Raw genomic sequence first — 18,205 nt, forward strand, 5'->3', positions numbered from 1 at the left:
ATTAATGCTAAACCATACATAATAAAATTGGCAAAACAAACAAAATATAAAAATAATTAACCCAAAAGATAAAACAATCTGAAAAATCAATTAAACCATAAGTTACAATCTGGGCTGTGTATATGTTATAATTTGTATTTACTTCTATAAAGATAGAAAATATGCATGAGAAAAACAAATAGCTCTTAAATTGTTTCCTGAACTGTGTGATGGAACACAGCTGCCAGGCTGATATTTGGTAAATCACGCTTCGAAAGTGCTAAACCCCTCCGAGAAAAGCTGCACTGGCTCCCAATCAAAGAACGTGTCATCTTCAAAATCTGCACCTTTGTCCACAAAATGATCTACGGCGTAGTCCCAGGATACATGACAGACCTCATAGATCTACCAACCAAAACAGAATTGGATCACCACGATCATACTTAAACTTACATTACCCAAATTGCAAAGGACTTAAATAGAAAACAACTTATGCATCCAGCTTCTCCTACATAAGCGCACAACTGTAAAAATAATCCATGACCATCTAAACTTCAGAAAATCACTAAAAACCAACCTCTTCAAAAAGGCTTACCCCACCAATCCAACGTAAATTCCCACACCCAGCAACACAGCACAACCAATGATCGTACTGGACAATATACAATCTTCATTCCTTCGACCTTCACAGTGCCTGACACACACCTACCTCATTCGACCACAATACAACCTTGTATTTGTTATCAACCGACTGGCGAACGCCTTTATGGTACTATGTAAGCCACATTGAGCCTGCAAATAGGTGGGAAAATGTGCGGTACAAATGTAATAAATACATAAATGTAACGCAAAAGGTAACAAGTTCCATAACCGAGCACCTTCTATATGTTTTGGCACTCGCCGTTAGCCCATCCTAATTCAGCCCAGCCCCATCCATTTAAGGGGAAAATCCTACAAATGATGGTATGAATTAGTCACCAAAAAAACTGGGCGCTAAGCTAGTATTCTATAACAGCAGAATACTAGCTTAGCGCCACATCTGTTCAAGAATACTAGTTACAAGCCACCCTTTAGGTGCACTTACACCGTGTCTATAGTTGGCACAAATGCTGGTACCTAATATCAGCACTTTGGTGTATAAATGCAACTACTCTATAAAATGTGTGCAGGAATAGTCAGAAAACACCTGACACACCCATGCCCCTCCCCTTTGAAATTGTGCATGAGAGAAGTTAGGCGCTCAGTATACAGAACAGGGGAGTACGTCAGCTACACACACAACTGCTAATTAGTGCCAATTAATGCTAGCTAATGTCAATTATTGGTACTTATATCCAATCACGAGCCAATATAGCACCAGTTAGCTAATTATGTTATACATGTAACTGACTATATTCTATAACTGGGCGTGCATTTGCCTGCCTAATTTTAGGTGCCATTTATAGAGAGGTCCTTTTACTAAGCTGTGGCAAAAGGGGGCCTGTGCTGACGTCAGAGCGTGTTTCTGACATGAGCTGAGGCCCCCTTTTACTGCAGCGGGTAAAAGTCTGTTTTTTTGTTTTTAAAGAAATGTCAGTGCAGCAAGAGAAGCACTTGCCATGCGGTCGAGGGGAGCACTTACAGCCATCCACTGAGGTGAAGGTAAGGGCTCCCACGCTAATCCGGCAGCACTTGGCACTGCCTGATTACCACTGGGTAAACACTGGCACTACAAAAATAAAAATATTTTTGTAGTACCAGAAATGACTAACACTAGGGGTGGAAACTACCCCTGGGCTGCTGTGGTAGCCCGGCGGTACTTCCGGTTTAGCAAGCGGTAAGACTATGTTGGACTTACTGCCGCTTAGTAAAAGACTTCCAGAATTTGGGAGATGGGGGAAATTCTATAAATGGTGCCTTAAAAATCAGCGTAGCAAAACCATACACATAGCGTGATTCTATAAACTATGCCTATTTCACCTTGGCATAACGTAGGCAGAGGGAAGGCATTGGCGTCAGTTGCAAGTAGCAACTTGCAAATTGCGAGAATCAATTCCAGAGACCCTTTGCAGAGTTAAAGTTAGTTGTAGTTTACAGAATAAGCTTGCACGCCATTCTTGTGCCTAAAATTTAAGCACATCTATTAAGGCCATCTAAAACCAGGTCTAAATACATGTGCCTAACTTAGGAGCAGATTGGGTGTATTCCGTAATAGTGAACATAGGTTGTTTTAAATGCCCACAACCCGCCCATTCCACGCCCATTGCCATGCCACCTTTTCTACTGGGCGCATTAGAATTTACATGCACTGTGCTATAGAATACACCTAGAAAGTTGTGTGTATAATTAAAGCCAATTAATGCCATTAATTGGTTGTTAAGTACCAATTATTGGCGCTGATTGGCTGGTTAATCAATTAAGTTGTCCGTGCAATTTGGCCATGTGGCCAAATTAGTGTGCACAACTTTATTTATTTATTAGGATTTATTTACCGCCTTTTTGAAGGAATTCAATCAAGGCGGTGTACAGTAAGAATAGATCAACCATGAGCAGGAGGCAATTAGAGCAGTAAAAATATTCGAACAACAATACAAAGTATGGCATGGTATACTACTTGCAATGGCAACACAATATGTACTAGAACATTATAATTGGTAGTGAAGGGTAAGGCAAAGTTGTAACATATAGATGAGTAAGGAAGTAGGAAGAATTAGAAAGTAAGGTGATTAATTTGAATAAAGTTGCACGAGAGGTCAGAGAGATGGTTAAATATTATCTCAGCTAGGGTAGGAGTGGATAAACATGTCCCGCTGCAGTATGTGCAGCCCAAGTCAATCCTTGTGTGAGTGAGACTAACAAGTTAGTTACTTCTTCCGTTAAAGGCTTGGTTGAAGAGCCACGCTTTCACCTGCTTCCTGAACTTTAAGGCGCCATATATCGAATTGTGGGGATAGTGCCCGGATGGTTAGATGGATTTTAAGCAGCCCTGAAGATCCACAGCTAAGGGACCTTCTGAGCGTAATTCTATTAAGGGGCCTGTAGATTTAGGCACTAGGAAAGTGTTTATTTGTAACCTAGTCCAGTGGTCCCCAAACCTGGTCCTGGAGGCACCCCAGCCAGTCAGGTTATCAGGATATCCACAATGAACACTCGTGAGAGAGATTTGCATGTACTGCCTCCACCTCATGCAACCTAAACAGAATTATCTATTACCTGTGGGTTGATATTCAGCTTGCGATGGTAAGCAGCTTATAAGCTGCTCACAGCCCTGGGCTAAATTAACCCCAGATATTCAATGCCAGGGCATGTGTGGCAACCCAGAAATTAACCAGGCACCGGTTCATATTCAAACCAGTGTCCGGTCAACTCAGCAGATAAAGGGCCCTTTTACTAAGCTGCGCTAAAAAGTGCCCTGTGGTATCAGTAGCTGAGACCACTTTTTTTTGTAAATATTTTTATTGAATTTTCAATAATACATCGATCAGAAAAAAACAAACAAACAAAAAAAAAACAATGTGTACTATACTACAATACAATGGTATACATTAAGCTGAGTACAAACATTGGTCAGTAGCTAAGCCAAAGATAATAGAAAGAGATCCAAAGTTTTCCACTTCCGAGGACCATTAGTAGGTCCAGGTATAACGCGTATTGACAGTTGCTCATAATTTTTGTACAACAAGACCAAGTTCCACCAAAGAATAACATTAACTGAAGAATTATCTTTCCAGTGGGATATTATTAATTTCAACGCAATAGAGACTAAGAAATCAAACAATTGTTTATCGCTTTCTGAAAATATAAATGGGGTGCAAGTGGACTTCCAGATTATATACTTTGGTAGAAAAGGCTCTTGGGAACCCCAAAATCCTCTGTAGCTGAGACCACTTTTAGTGTGGCAGTAAAATGGCTGCAATTTCTATTTCCCCACTGATGGCCACACTCTAACTTCTCAATTAGCATGTGGCCATTAGTGCGTGAGCCCTTACAATAGCTCTAACCCTGCGCTAATCAGACAGTGCACAATGATTTATCCATGCTACTTGATTAGTGTAGGGCACACCTATTCTCCACCTCCAAACATACCCCCCCACGCTAAAACATAAAACCATTTTAGTGCATGGGTAGCACGTGCAGATCTCAGAACTACCACAGGACACCTGAGCATGATAGAACCTTTTAGGGCATGGTAAGCACGTTAGGTCAACAGGTGGTGGTAAGGTCTCAGGCCAAAAATGGACGCACACTGGTTTCAATTTTAGCATACGTCCATTTTCCAGCCCCTTAATAAAAGGTCCTTTTTCCTAGAAGCAGTAAAAAATGACCCAGTGTGCACCCAAAAGAGGTGCTCGCACTAGCGCAAGCCACTTTTTACAGCGGCTTAGTAAAAGGACCCCTTAGTACACTATTGATGCAATTAATTTTTTATTTTAGCTATGATTAAAATTTTTTGTCATGATCAAAATTTTGTACTCCTGTCTGTTGCCCGGCATTGCTTTCTCTCCCCTGCCTATCCTATTTCACATTGGCATAACGTAGCAGAGGGAAGGCATCGGCATCAGTTGAAAGTAGCATGTGGAAATCACTGCTGAAGACCCTATGTAGAGCCAGATAAATGTTAAAATAAATGCGGGAGGGGGATGCTGGACCTGTGTGCTGGGGGGGGGGGGTAGCAGCAGCAGGAGAAGAGGGAAATGGGTGTCTGTGTGTCAGGGGTAACAGGTTTAATAGCAGAAGGGAAGACACTTGGGTGTATGTACAGGGGAAGGATGCAGCAAGATAGAAGAAAGGTAGGTGCCTGTATGGCAGGAAGGGGAGCAATGTGCTGTGGGAAGGAAGTGTGTGAATGCAACTTTTCATTATATTCAGCAGGTATTACAATTTTCCATGCAGTGGGAATTTACCAGTATCAGGCCATCCAGCCCAGAGATGTGAATAATCATGTGATTAAAATTTTTAATATCATGATTAATTTTGATTAAAATTTTGTATTGTTGCCCACACCTAATTGAATAGCATGTTGTGAAGGATAATCAGCCACACTGAGCATCAGTTCAAAAGAATATTTGGGTCAACATTAAAAAAAAAATTGAAAAGCATGTGCCCAAAATGCATGTCATGATTAAGCATGATTAACTGTGTGATTAAAATTTTTAATCACAGTTGATTGTGATTATAAGTTCAGTCATGCCAATTTTGCATCCGATTACTATTACGTTCCTTATCTCTGAATATACCGTAAACAATCAGAGCTAAGCTGAGTCAGAAAAAAAACACAAGCCAGACTATTGCAAAATTCCAGTGGTATGCTGATTGCAGGTTGCTAACTAGTCTGAACGGGTTTACTGTCAGTAAAACGTATTTGAATACTGTATCCTCTGTGAGGAGGAGATTTAGGGGTCCTTTTACTAAGGTGCGCTAAAAAATGGCCTGTAGTAGTATAGGCACGGGTTTGGGGAACAAAGAATCATTTTTCAGCGCACCTGTAAAAAAAGGCCTTTTTTAAATTTTTGCCGAAAATGGACATGCGGCAAAATGAAAATTGGCGCATGTCCATTTTGGGTCTGACACCTTACTGCCAGCCATTGACCTAGTGGTAAAGTCTCACGCAGTAACCAGGCAGTAATGGCCTACGCATGCCAAATGCCACTTGGTGCGCATCCGATATGTGCAGCAGAAAATACATTTTTTTGGTTGCATATCGTATGCACGGCAAAAATGAAATTACGAGAGCCGTGCAGTAGCCATGCAATAACTCCATTCTGGCGCACATTGGGCACGTATAGACACTTACGAGCACTGAGGTCAGAGAGAGGAAGTGTATTGAATCTTTCACTGTCTGTTTTCTAATTAGGGTATTCCCAGAGGCATCTGTTTCTATGACATTCTATGACATATCTCGGGATCTTCCACCCTGACCTAGGAGTGGGCATTCTAAAACACCCAGGAGTGAAAGTCTATTCAGGTCCAAGGGGATCTGGAAACTGAGAAGCCCATAAGCTAAAGCTAATGAAAGGGGAGTTAGATCCTAGTCCTCGTTTTATCACTGATGAATTGTCTTAAGTATCTGAGAGAGAAGTAGAATTTCTCTGTGGAATCTGAGGGAGGACTGCCCGACAGGTGGAAGTTCTACAGAGGCACTACATGAAATTAATTCAATTTCTCCTATACAGAATTCAAAAGGAGAATTTCAGTTCTTCTACTGAAGACAATGTCTGCATCCAAACAGAGTACTATAGTAAATGGCAGAGAAAAAACAAAACAAAATTACATTAAATCTCCCTACAAAAGTAAGAAAACTATATATAGGAAAGAGGCCCTCAGACCAGGAACTGGTCCCAGTATCAGAAATGGCTACCACACTCATGCTCCAAAGGTGGAAATCATCAGTCCCCTCTGACAGCAAATTAAAGATTAAGCAAGCAAACATATACATATGTGAGTCCCATTCTTCAATTCCCAGCCATATAGCAGTTACAATTGAAAAAAAAACCCAACCCAAGCCAAAATGCAAACCTGCCATGCATCCATTACAAAATTTAAATATATGACATCTTGGCAGAAATAAGCAAACTATCACTTATCTGGCATGCAAACGCTGTATAGTCCAACATGCTACCCATTTAATTAGCAGTGTTTCGGTTTCCGCAGAAAGCAGAAAACAAGCGGAAACTGCGAGAGGGCATGAAAAATAGTAAATAATTCTTTACTGCTGAGTAATTTAAAGCCACTGAGTAAATTAAAGCCATTATATGGAAGAGATATTTTTATTGTAATTTTGTATTTTGGACTGTGTAAATGCGTTCTACAGGTCACAACCAAGCAATTAATCATTTTCAGCTGGTTCCACTCATATTCAATTACACTGTAGACCCCATATAACACGGACATTTGTGTCAAACATATTTGACCACATTATAAAGTGAATCCACATTATATTGGGTCCAAACCTTGGCCATGTTATAATCATTCCCGCTGTTACACTGAGCCACATTAGATGGAGTCTACAGTGTGGTTGTATGTTAATATGTATCTACATTTCATTTCATTTATTTGTACTTACAATCCAATTACCATGCACTCCTAAGTGAAACATTCAAAATAAATAGACTAAACAAGACAACAGTACAAAATCACATCATTGTCTAAACGAATCTATGCATGATCTTCAGGCATCTAAACAGCACTAATACATTTCAGAAAGCAACAGCTGAACACTGTAAAATTCAAGGAAATGTATTCATTCACTTGACTGTAATCACTGTATTGTCATCTTCTTGAAGCCAATGGCAACTAGATCACTTTAAAACACTGAAAATTTCATGCCTAAATAAGTAGTTTTCAACCATAATGTGAAATGACTAAAAATGATAATACAGTCATGTCTTTTCTGATACTACTACTTAACATTTCTAAAGCGCTACTAGGGTTACGCAGCGCTGTACTGATACCAAAATCTGTCCATCATCACCACCATGAACTGCTTCACACTGTAAGGAGAGACGGCATCACCTGTACCAGAGAACACAGTAGTTGCATCACAGATTCACCAGAGCAACACAGCCTAGACAGCGCACAGCTAATCCGTCTGATAAAAGGAACAGATTATAAGACATGGATCAGTCCCCCTTTTTACAAAGCAGCATAACAATGCCGACATGGCCCATTCAAAGGGGCATTTTTACGAAGCCGCGGTAGGGCTACTGCGTGGTTAAAATGTGCCAAATTGACCCTATCGCTGGGGTAGCACAAGCACCCGGCGGTAGTTCCGAAGTTGGCATGCGCAGTTTCCTGTGGTAGAATGTAATTTTCTACCATGAGGCATTCCCGGTGGTAATCGGCAGCGCAGCCACATTGCCACACACTGCCTGAATACCATACAAATAGCACATGAGCCCTTACCGCCCTCTAAATGGGTGGTGGTAAGGGCTCAGGCAGTAAATAGCCCTGCGCTAATTTTAATATTAGCGCACGGCCATTTACTGCATCATTTTTAAAAGTTTTTTTCCTGCTGCGGTAAAAAAATGGCCCAGCACGTGCCAATTTCACACGCCAAAAACTAACACAGGCTACTTTTTACCACGACTTAGTAAGAGGCCCACAAAGTGAACGAACTATGTCAGCATTACCGCACCAACAGCCGCTAGCGCAGCTTTGTAAAAGGGGGGGGGGGGTTAGATAGCAGGAAAGCCAAGATCCTCATTCTCACTGGGTGCTGGAGACACCCTGAGGTCGTAGCAAGAGCCAGAGCAGCAGTGGGGCATCTCACAGCCATGACATGTGCCAGGACCTCTCTAAGCGCTGCCTCCTCCTCACCTAAGGTTTGGGAGTTGTCACTTCGGAGCACATGGACTTTCTGGATATACAGATTTGTCAGGAAAGGGAAAAGGAAAAGCGTGAAAAGAAACACAATAGCAACAGCATGACTCAAAGCCTTCGCACGGGAAAGGGCTCCTTCCAATGAAGCTCCTTCCAGAGCACCTTCCCCGTTAGGTATTACTATATATGGACAGGAAAAGCAGCCAAAAAATGCGGCTTCCAAAGCGAGGAGCCAAACCAATTCCTTTCCAAACGAAGTCTGAAAATGCCTCAGGTGCCTTACTGTAAATGAGCCATCTGAAACTGCTGCTCACCTCGAAAGCTCAGGCTGGCTACGGGGTCGCTGTACCGGTCTCCCTTTTCCAAGTTGGGGAGGTTGCAGCCTCGTTGCAAGACACAGTGCAGCATGCTGTACTGCCTTCAGGCGCGCTGGGGGGGGGAGGCACTTCGCGCGCGCGTTGGAAGTCAACGGGACAACTGTGCGCGTGCAGAGAGGCTCGTGGCTGACGCGCGATCGGGCCAGGTGCACTGCAGGACGCGTCGCGCTCTGGCCAGGGCGAAGCTGAAGAGGGATTTATGAGCGGGCGGCCAGGCGCGAGCAACTTCTTCTCTCCGAGCTCCGCCTACTCGTTCTCTATCTCCTATGGGAATGAAGCCTGGAGTTTTGGAGATAAATAGCGGTTTTGGTTTGTTTTTGTTGATATTTGGAGGAGGAGGGGCAGACATTGTTGAGAGGGAGGAGGCTGGCTCTTTCTACAGCCTCATAACATTGTTAAACTCCTGCTTGCTCGTTTTTTCCTTTGACCAAGTTCCTTTCTTTATTTGAGAAATTTGATAAACCACCATCTATCAAAGCGGTGAACAATTAAAAGTTAAGCTGAACACAGAACCATCTCAATAATATAACACCTAACTTTTTAACATTAGCCTGGGTAACTGTGCACTACTAGTACGAGATACGAGATAGCACAACAATAATTATCCAAAAACCAAAATCAAAAACTAGCACTCGGTTCTACATCTAGACAGGTAAGTCAGGTTCAGTGAGTATGAGTAACTGCACATCATCTAGGCAGATGATGTACAGCTACTTATACCCATTGAACCTGATTTACGTACAGCCCTGAGTAAACTGATTACCTGTCTAACATCAATTCAAGAATGGGCTAAACACAACAAACTTTGCCTGAATCCAAGTAAAACCGAGCTTCTCTGAGTCCCAAACACAAGTGGACATGTACCTGACATCAAAATCTTTTTTTGGGAAGTATGAACTCCCTCTCAAATCACAAGTCAGGAACCTTGGAATACAATTAGATTCAGCACTTACTCTGATTCCCCAAATTCAAGCAACCTTCAAGAGCTGCTTCTACTATTTGCAACAAATAGGCTACCTCTCAGGCATATCTTATCCCAGTTGTGCATGCCATGATAACATCAAGACAGGATTACTGTAATGCACTCTACACTGGTCTGACTACAAAGGGCCTGCACCAGCTCCAATTGATTCAGAATGCTGCAGCAAGACTAATAGAAGGTTGCAATCAATGTGGACAGCAGACACTGGAAAGAGAATTAGCAGAAGACAGACAAGAAAGCAGAAAGAGAAAAAACTGGCACCAAGATGATGAAAAAAAAATGTTCAGACAACAAAGGTAGAAAAAGTGTGTTATTTTGAATGTATCAACTGGAATATATTAGCTTTGGTATATGTACATCACAGATGGTTTTTGTACTGTAATCAGTGGCATAGCCAGATGGCTGTTTGGGGAGGGAAGGATTTGAGCCCAAAATAGGTGGACACCATATTTTCTCCCCACCCGAATACAAAATATAAATACTTGAGCTGGCAGTGATTCCCAAGCCCTGCCAACTGAAGACCTCCTCCTCCAGTCCAGCAGCCAGAAATCTCTAAGGTCTGCAACTGGTGGCAGTATCCCCAAGTTGCCACTGCCGCCCCTTCACCCCCACCCCTCCAAAAAAATGAAGTGCATTTCTATTTTTATCTCTCCAGTGTTGCAGTACTTGCCGAGTTTAACTTCTTGGGGTTCCCAGTTCCATTTTGGTGTTTATATTTCAAATTTGTAATCCTTTGTTCTGTATTTGGTGAAGGTCTGTCTCTGTTGTGTGTGTGTGTGTGTGAAAAAGTCATTTAAAGTTGTTTTATGTGTGGTAGTAATGGTGGGTGGGGAAATAGGGGGAGGGGCAGGGAAAGAGGGGATTGGGGGCCCTCTCTTTAATTTCTGCCCTGGGCCTCAGCATGTCTAAAACTGCCCTGCCCCCTCTGCTCGCATCCCATCTAGCTCCAGGAAATAAAATGGCCTCTTGTGGTACTACTGCTAGGGGGGCATCTTTTCATATAAGAAGATTGTCTTGCTCCTATTGCAACTCAAGAATGAAATTGCAGACCTACAATTTGTAATTTCTAAACTGTCAGTAATATTGACTAATGTATCCAAAAACCGTAGGGTAGCCAATGTAATGCAGTTCTTAAAAAGGATTCCAGGGTTGATCCAGAAAACTGCAGAGCAGTGAACCTGATGTCATGGCTAGGCAACATAGTAGATGCTATTATAAAGAACAAAATTACTGATAGTTGTGGTTTAATGGGGCACCATCAAGTGGATTTATTTCATTTTTAAAGGTTATCAATAGAAATCAAACAAAATAAAATAAAATATGGAAAAGAAAATAACATGATACCTTTTTTATTGGACATAACTTAATACATTTATTGATTAGCTTTCGAAGGTTGCCCTTAAGTAGCCATTTACTCAGGTCAAAGTATGTTATATTTTGTGTGCGCGATGTATTGCATTGGTCTATGATGGCTGAGCCATTACTGGTTATCACATTGAAACCAGCATCCCCATCGCCATAGGGGCCACGCCCGATAGCCATGCAGTAATAGCCATGGGTGGGTATCTTTACTGCAGGATCCCAAGCCTGATTGTGGGTTTCTTTACTGTAGGATCCCTAGCCTGATTGTGTGTTTCTTTACTGCAGGTTCCCAAGCCTGCCTTCTTCAGTTACTTCATCATTCTGAAAGCATCATTGATCTGCAAGAGAACGGTTTCAGGGAAACTATATTGCCGACCAGATGATGTCACTGATGGAGCTGGAATAACAGCAATGATAAGTTGTTCTGGGATCCAGCAAGTATCGCGTCTTACCGGCCAATAAAATGAAGTAGCGGGACCATGAGGATGCATAAAGCTTATGAAAGCATCTTTCTGTTCAAATGACGTTTCACAAACGTTTCCAATCCACCATAACAGCGCACAATAAACAATTGGACAATCAACGAATAAAATACGAATGAAATAATTATATCAATACTTTTAAGCGACTATTAAGACTCAATTTCCTAGAAATGAAGAAAAATTAGAGCATCAAGCGTACTAAATATAACATACATGGACCTGAGTAAATGGATACTTAATGGTGGCATTGCAAAACAAAAACATATCAGTGTTGTAGTGCACAACTTTCTCTTTCAGATGATACTGTTCACAAGCTGATTCAGGCAGACTCTTTTTTTATATTTGACTTTGAACTTTGGTATATTTTACCATTTGCGCTGACAGTGCCAACTTTGAAGAGATCCTGCAGGGCGGTTATAGATGCTGGTTAGTTGCAAATCTGGCAGTATTATGTCCAGCACAAGCATAATGCTTGTTCAAAATTTCAAGTCCATATCTTTGTTTGCATGGAAGTTGTTGCGGTCTGAATATTGGTCCAAATATGTTCCAATGAGTCGCGACCAATTTTGATGCACACTTTGAGTCAACTTGTTTGACTGGATTTTTCATCCATAATGTTAAAATGTATTTCATCGGAATTAGCATAAAAAACTGTACAGGATTTGAATTTTTTAGCCATTCTTATAAATGTGTTTGGATTTTATTAGACCCCAAAAATGGCATTTTGGTAAATGTTGCGCGCTCATGGACTGACAACCTTTCAGAAAAGGGGGTCTAGATCTGCAACTATTGCAGTTAGAGACCTCAAATTTTGGGAAACTTCATTTAACACCTGACTCGCGCAACACATAAAATTTGAACAAAATTGGAGACATGATGGTGGGAAGGTTTAGACCACTTGGCATGGAATGACCCAAATGTCTTAATTTTGGTCCTAGCTGTTAGAACTAGAGGACAAGAAGTGAGGTTGAAGGGGGGCAGACTCAAGAAAAATGTCAGGAAGTATTTTTTGTCACGGAGAGAGTGCTGGATACTTGCAATGCCCTCCCGCGAAAGGTGGTGGAGATGAAAACGATAACGGAATTCAAAAATGTGTGGGATAAACATAAAGGAATCCTGTTCAGAAGGAATGGATCCTCAGAAGCTTAGCAGAGATTGGGTGGCTGCACCGGTGGTTGGGAGGCGGGTCTAGTGGTTGGGAGGCAGGGCTAGTTCTGGGAAGACTTCTACAGTCTGTGCCCTGAAAATGACAGCTACAAATCAAGATCAGGTATACATATAAAGTAGCACAAATGAGTTTATCTTGTTGGGCAGACTGGCTGGACCATACAGGTCTTTCTCTGCCATCATCTACTATGTTACTATTAGGCTCATTTTCAAAAGAGATGGATGTCCATCTTCTGACATAAATCGGAACATGGACGTCCATCTTCCAGAGATGTGCAAATCGGTATAATCAAAACCAGATTTTGGACATCTCTAACTGAAGTCCGTCGCAAGGATGTCCAAATTTCAAGGGGAGGCATGGTGAAAGCGGGACTTGGGCGTGCCTAACACTTGGATGCCTTTGAGCCATAATCGAAAAAAGAAGACGTCCTAAACTAAAACTTGGACGTTTTCACCCAGACATGTTTTTTTTACAAATAAGGTACAAAAAGGTGCCTGAAATGACCAGATGACCACCTTATTTATTTCTGATTTGGGTCTTCCACCGTCATTCATGAGTTACCAAACAAGGCAGCTACATCATGTAGATCATGCTAAATGCTCTGCTCTTTTCTTTTACTTCCTCCTGATTTTTAGTCCTTTAATATAGAAGAACAAGCCACCTGCTGGAACAACTCTCTACAAACTGGTCTCAATAGTATTGCCTTGCTTCTCTCTTCTAAATATTTGAAAGCATGTAGGTAGCCGTGGTATAATAAGAACCTTCAATTATTGAAACAACAGGTAAAGTGAGCTGAGCACCTTTGTCGTAAGAACAAAACTGACTATTATTTGCAGCACTGTAACAGCATATTATTATTATTATTAGGATTTATTTACCGCCTTTTTGAAGGAATTCACTCAAGGCGGTGTACAGTAAGAATAGATCAAACATGAGTAGTAGGCAATTAGAGCAGTAAAAATATTCCAACAACAATACAAAGTATGGCATGGTATACTACTTGCAATGACAACACAATCCAGCTTATTTTCGAAAGAGAAAGACGCACATATTTCGACCCAAATTGGGAGATGGCCGTCCGTTTCCCGTGGGCGCCCAAATCGGTATAATTGAAACCCGATTTTTGGCATCCTCAACTGCAGTCCGTCACGGAGACAAACAAATATCATGGGGGCGTGTCGGAGGCGTGGTGAAGGCGGGACTGGGGCGTGGTTATCGCCCGAGGAGAGATGGGCGTCTTTAGCTCATAATTGAAACAAGAAGGGCGTTTTTGACGAGAATTTGGTCCGCTTTATTTGAACCCTTTTTTTCAGGTCCAAGTCCCAAAAAAGTGCCCCAACTGACCAGATGAGCACCGGAGGGAATTGGGGATCACCTCCTCTGACTCCCCCAGTGGTCACTAACCCCCTCCCACAAAAAAAAAACCACTTTACAAACTTTTTTGCCAGCCTGTATGCCAGCCTCAAATGCCGTACCCACCTCCATGACAACAGAATGTGTTCTATCCTCTGACAGCCTTTCCCTGGTTCTGATGTGGCTCTCGGGTCAGTGTGACACTTTTTCTGTTCAGGGCACTGTAGAGTCACATCAGCAATGCATTGTGCTGGGTGTAGGGTATTAGGCTCCGTGATTCCACTAGCTTGTGTTAAATGCTCACGATGTTGGTAGTTGGTAGGCTCTACTCCCATGGTGCTTTTCCCTCTGCTTACTGGGTCAGAGTGTGCCCTGTTTTGTTTCCGGTAGTCCATGAGGTAGTGGCCATTTGTGTAAGACGCTTTTAGATCCCTTTCATGTGTTAGCCACGTTACAGCACTTAGTTCTTACCTTGAATGTTGCTGAGAGGGCATTGTACACCATTCTGCCAGCTCGGACCTACTGCTAATCTCAATACCAGCGAGACTCGTTGCCAGTGGGGCACAACCTCTGATCTGCAGTTAACTGTGAGTAAAGGTGCTTATTCAAATAAAGGACGTTTTCAGCGAGACTAGTCTTCAGGTGTGAACTGCTGTGCCAAGGTTATACACCAGCAACAAGTCCTGTCCCTGGAGCACTTTTAGTGGGTACTGCAGTGCACTTCAGGCAGGCAGACCCAGGCCCATCCCCCCCCTACCCATAACACTTGTGGTGGTAAATGAGAGGCCTCTAAAACCCACTGTACCTACATGTAGTTGCCCCCTTCACCCCTAGGAGCTATGGTAGTGTTGTACATTTGTCCCTCCCACGACCAAATGGCTTGGATTGGGACCTTTCTGAGCTGGGCGTTTTTAGTTTCCATTATCGCTACAAAAAAAAATTCCCATCTCAGAAGGGACCAAATCCATGGCATTTGGTCCGTCCAAACCGTATTTTCGAAACAAAAGATGGACGCCCATCTTTTTCGATAATACGGTCTGTCCCACCTCTTCACATACCCGTTTTCGGACACAGACGCCCATGGAGAAGGGCGTTCGCATTCGATTATGCCCCTCCACATGTACTAGAACATTATAATTGGTAGTGAGGGGTAAGGCAAAGTTGTAACATATAGATGAGTAAGAAAGTAGGAAGAATTAGAAAGTAAGGTGATTGATTTGAAGAAAGTTGCACGTGAAGTCAGAGAGATGGTTAAATATTATCTCAGCTAGGGTAGGAGTGGATAAACATGTCCCGCTGCAGTATGTGCAGCCCGAGTCAATCCTTGTGTGTGTGAGTGAGACTAACAAGTTAGTTACTTCTTCCATTAAAGGCTTGGTTGAAGAGCCAAGCTTTCACCTGGTTCCTGAAGTAGAGATAGTCTTGTGTTAAGCGGAGCCTTTCAGGCAATGCATTCCAGAGTGTGGGGGCTACTCCGGAGAAGGCTCACTTGCGGGTATCACATTGTGTAATGTCTTTTGGAGAGGGTGTAGTTAGTGAAAGTCCTTGGGAGGACCTTAGTGTCATTGGCGGTGTGTGGAGGATCATCCTATTCTTCAGATACTCGGGGCCATTTCTTTCAGGGCCTTGAAGATCAGACATAGAGTTTTAAATTTAACCCTGTATTGCACGGGTAGCCAATTAAGTTTTTGCAAAAACGGTGTGATGTGGTCACATCGCTTACAACCTTCTATGAGTCTTGCTGCTGCATTCTGAATCAACTTGAGCTGGTGCAGGCCCTTTGTATTCAGACCATTGTATAGTGCATTGCAGTAATCCAGTCTTGATGTTACCATAGCATGCACAACTGGGATAAGATTTACCTTCTCGATGTAAGGAGAGAGGCAGCCTAGCTGTTGCAAATAGTAGAAACAGCTCTTGAAGGTTGCTTGGATTTGGGGTATCAGAGTAAATGTTGAATCTAACTGTATTCCAAGGTTCCTGAATTGTGATTTGAGGGGAAGTTCATACTTCCCAAAAGGGATTTTGATGTCAGGTATGTATCCACTTGTGTTAGAGACCCAGAGAAGCTTGGTTTTACTTGGGTTCAGGCAAAGTTTGTTGTGTTTAGCCCATTCTTGAATTGATGTTAGACAAGTGATCAGTTTATTCAAGGCTGTAGGTAAGTCAGGTTCAATGGGTATGAGTAGCTGCACATCATCTGCATAGATGTCCATTGACCGAATCAGCTCAGCTAGTGGCTTGAGGTAGATATTGAACAGAATAGGTGCCAGTATTGATCCTTGTGGTACCCCGCAGGTCAGTGTCCATGGTGGTGATGAGTTGCTGCCAATCATTGTGGATTGTTGCCTGTCTGATAGATAGGATCTGAACTAGGCAAGTACTGTTCCATTGATACCTGTTTCTGTCAGTCATGCTAGCAAGATATCATGATCTACGGTGTCAAAAGCTGCTGAGAAATCTAGCAGTACTAACATTGAGGCAAATCCCTTGTCTCGGTTTCTGTGAAGATCATCTAGCAGGGATACGAGGACCGTTTCTGTTCCATAACCAGGTCTGAATCCAGATTGACATGGATCTAGCCAGTTACTCTTTTCTAGCCATTCATTAAGTTGAACACAGACTGTTCTATGAGTTTCCCTAGAAACGGGATGTTGGATACTGGCCTGTAACTTTCAAGTTTGTCCTGGTCAAGGTTGTTTTTCTTCAGCAGAGGGCGAACCACTGCCCTATTTAATGCTGTTGGTAGTTGCCCATTAGAAAGAAAGGTGTTCACAATTTTTGTGGTGCCTTCTATAAAGGCAAAACACACAGTGGATCCAAAAAAGTCCTCTCACAATGAGTGTCTTCCTGAACAAGGTCTTTATTGACAGTAGCAGAAATGACCCATACTTGCCTGCTGCACTATCTTTGATGGGCAGGGATCGAGGAGCAGGTAGTTGGTTGAAAGTCTCTTAGGATTTTGTCAAGGCTCTCCTCTGTCAGGTTAAAAGTATTCCATCTGTCTGTGTTAGGAGGGGGCGAGTTTGTGCACCCCTGGTTGACTGGTTGGGCACTGGTTGGGTGGGCGCTGGGTGGGATTGCCTGTAAATCCTGGTAGAGACTTTTAATTTTGTTGGCAAAGTATGCAGCAAAATCATTGCAGTTCAGTTTAGACTGGGCAGGCTGGTTTTGTTGTGGGGGTTTCAGTAGACTGTTTACTATACTGAACAGCTGCTTCGTTGAATTGGCAGCCTGTGCAATGCATTGAGAGAAATACTGTTTTTTGGTTGCTGTTAAGGCTTGGTGGTACTTTGCCATGTGCTTCCTGCAGTTTAGCCTGTCTTCATCCAGGTGAGATTTGCGCCATCTCCTTTCCAGTTTTCGTCCTTCGCATTTAAGGATCCGAAGTTCTGGAGAAAACCAAGGTGAGCGTTTGTGAGTGGGGCATAAGACCTTTTTTAGTGGTGCTGTTTTCTCTAAGGTCTTGGCTAGGTGTGTATTCCAGATGTCAACTTGTTCTGCTACTGTTGCCTTTTCATCTATATGCGGATAGTCCAATGTTATCACTACCATGTAAAAAGGACTAAGAAACGTTACTTTGAAAAACAGATAAATCTATCTACTAATTCTGTCAAGATCTAATCTTTCTAGTGCAACCTGTACCTCAGCGCCTTCCCCATGCCCTCTGCCGATTGCTTGACTCAGTGCTTTATTTCTAAAACTGAACTTCTGTATGAGCCCTTTTCTGTCATACCACCTACCTCTGATTCCACGACCTGCTCTTCTGTAGTAGGCTCATCATCCTGGTCTAACTTTACTATGCCAACTCTTTTCTTCCCTGTCCCAATGTATGTCCTCTATGAAGTCCTCTCCTGAAACAGTGCTTTAGAACCCATTCCATCCTTATGGATCAAGATTCCTAGACATGCGGCCTTATTTTCGAAAGTGATGGGCGCCCATATTTCGACCCAAATCGAGAGATGGGCGCCCATCTCGCAAAGGCGCCCAAATCGGTATAATCAAAAGCCGATTTTGGGCATCTTCAACTGCACTCCATCGTGGGAACGAACAAAGTTGACGGGGGCGTGTTGGAGGCATGGTGAAGGCGGGACTGGGGTGTGTTTATTGGCCGAGAAGAGATGGGAGCCTTCAGCTGATAATCGAAAAAAAAAGGGTGGCAGAAGCGAGAATTTGGGTCGCTTTTGCTGGACCCTTTTTTTTC

At 42.6% G+C, this 18,205-nt stretch overlaps 1 protein-coding gene across 1 annotated transcript in view; it reads right to left on the bottom strand.

Annotated features, from left to right (window-relative positions):
* Positions 1 to 8,732, bottom strand: part of DYSF (dysferlin) — a 591,346-nt gene extending 582,614 nt beyond the window's left edge. Inside the window, exon 1 of the mRNA XM_030190967.1 lies at positions 8,592 to 8,732. Coding sequence (XP_030046827.1) covers positions 8,592 to 8,685 — 94 coding nt within the window. The 5' untranslated portion in view covers positions 8,686 to 8,732. The remainder of the gene's footprint in view (positions 1 to 8,591) is intronic.
* Between the last annotated feature and the right edge of the window lie 9,473 nt (positions 8,733 to 18,205).

The sequence above is a fragment of the Microcaecilia unicolor genome, chromosome 2 (genome assembly GCF_901765095.1).
Source record: "Microcaecilia unicolor chromosome 2, aMicUni1.1, whole genome shotgun sequence".
Lineage (NCBI taxonomy): Eukaryota > Metazoa > Chordata > Amphibia > Gymnophiona > Siphonopidae > Microcaecilia > Microcaecilia unicolor.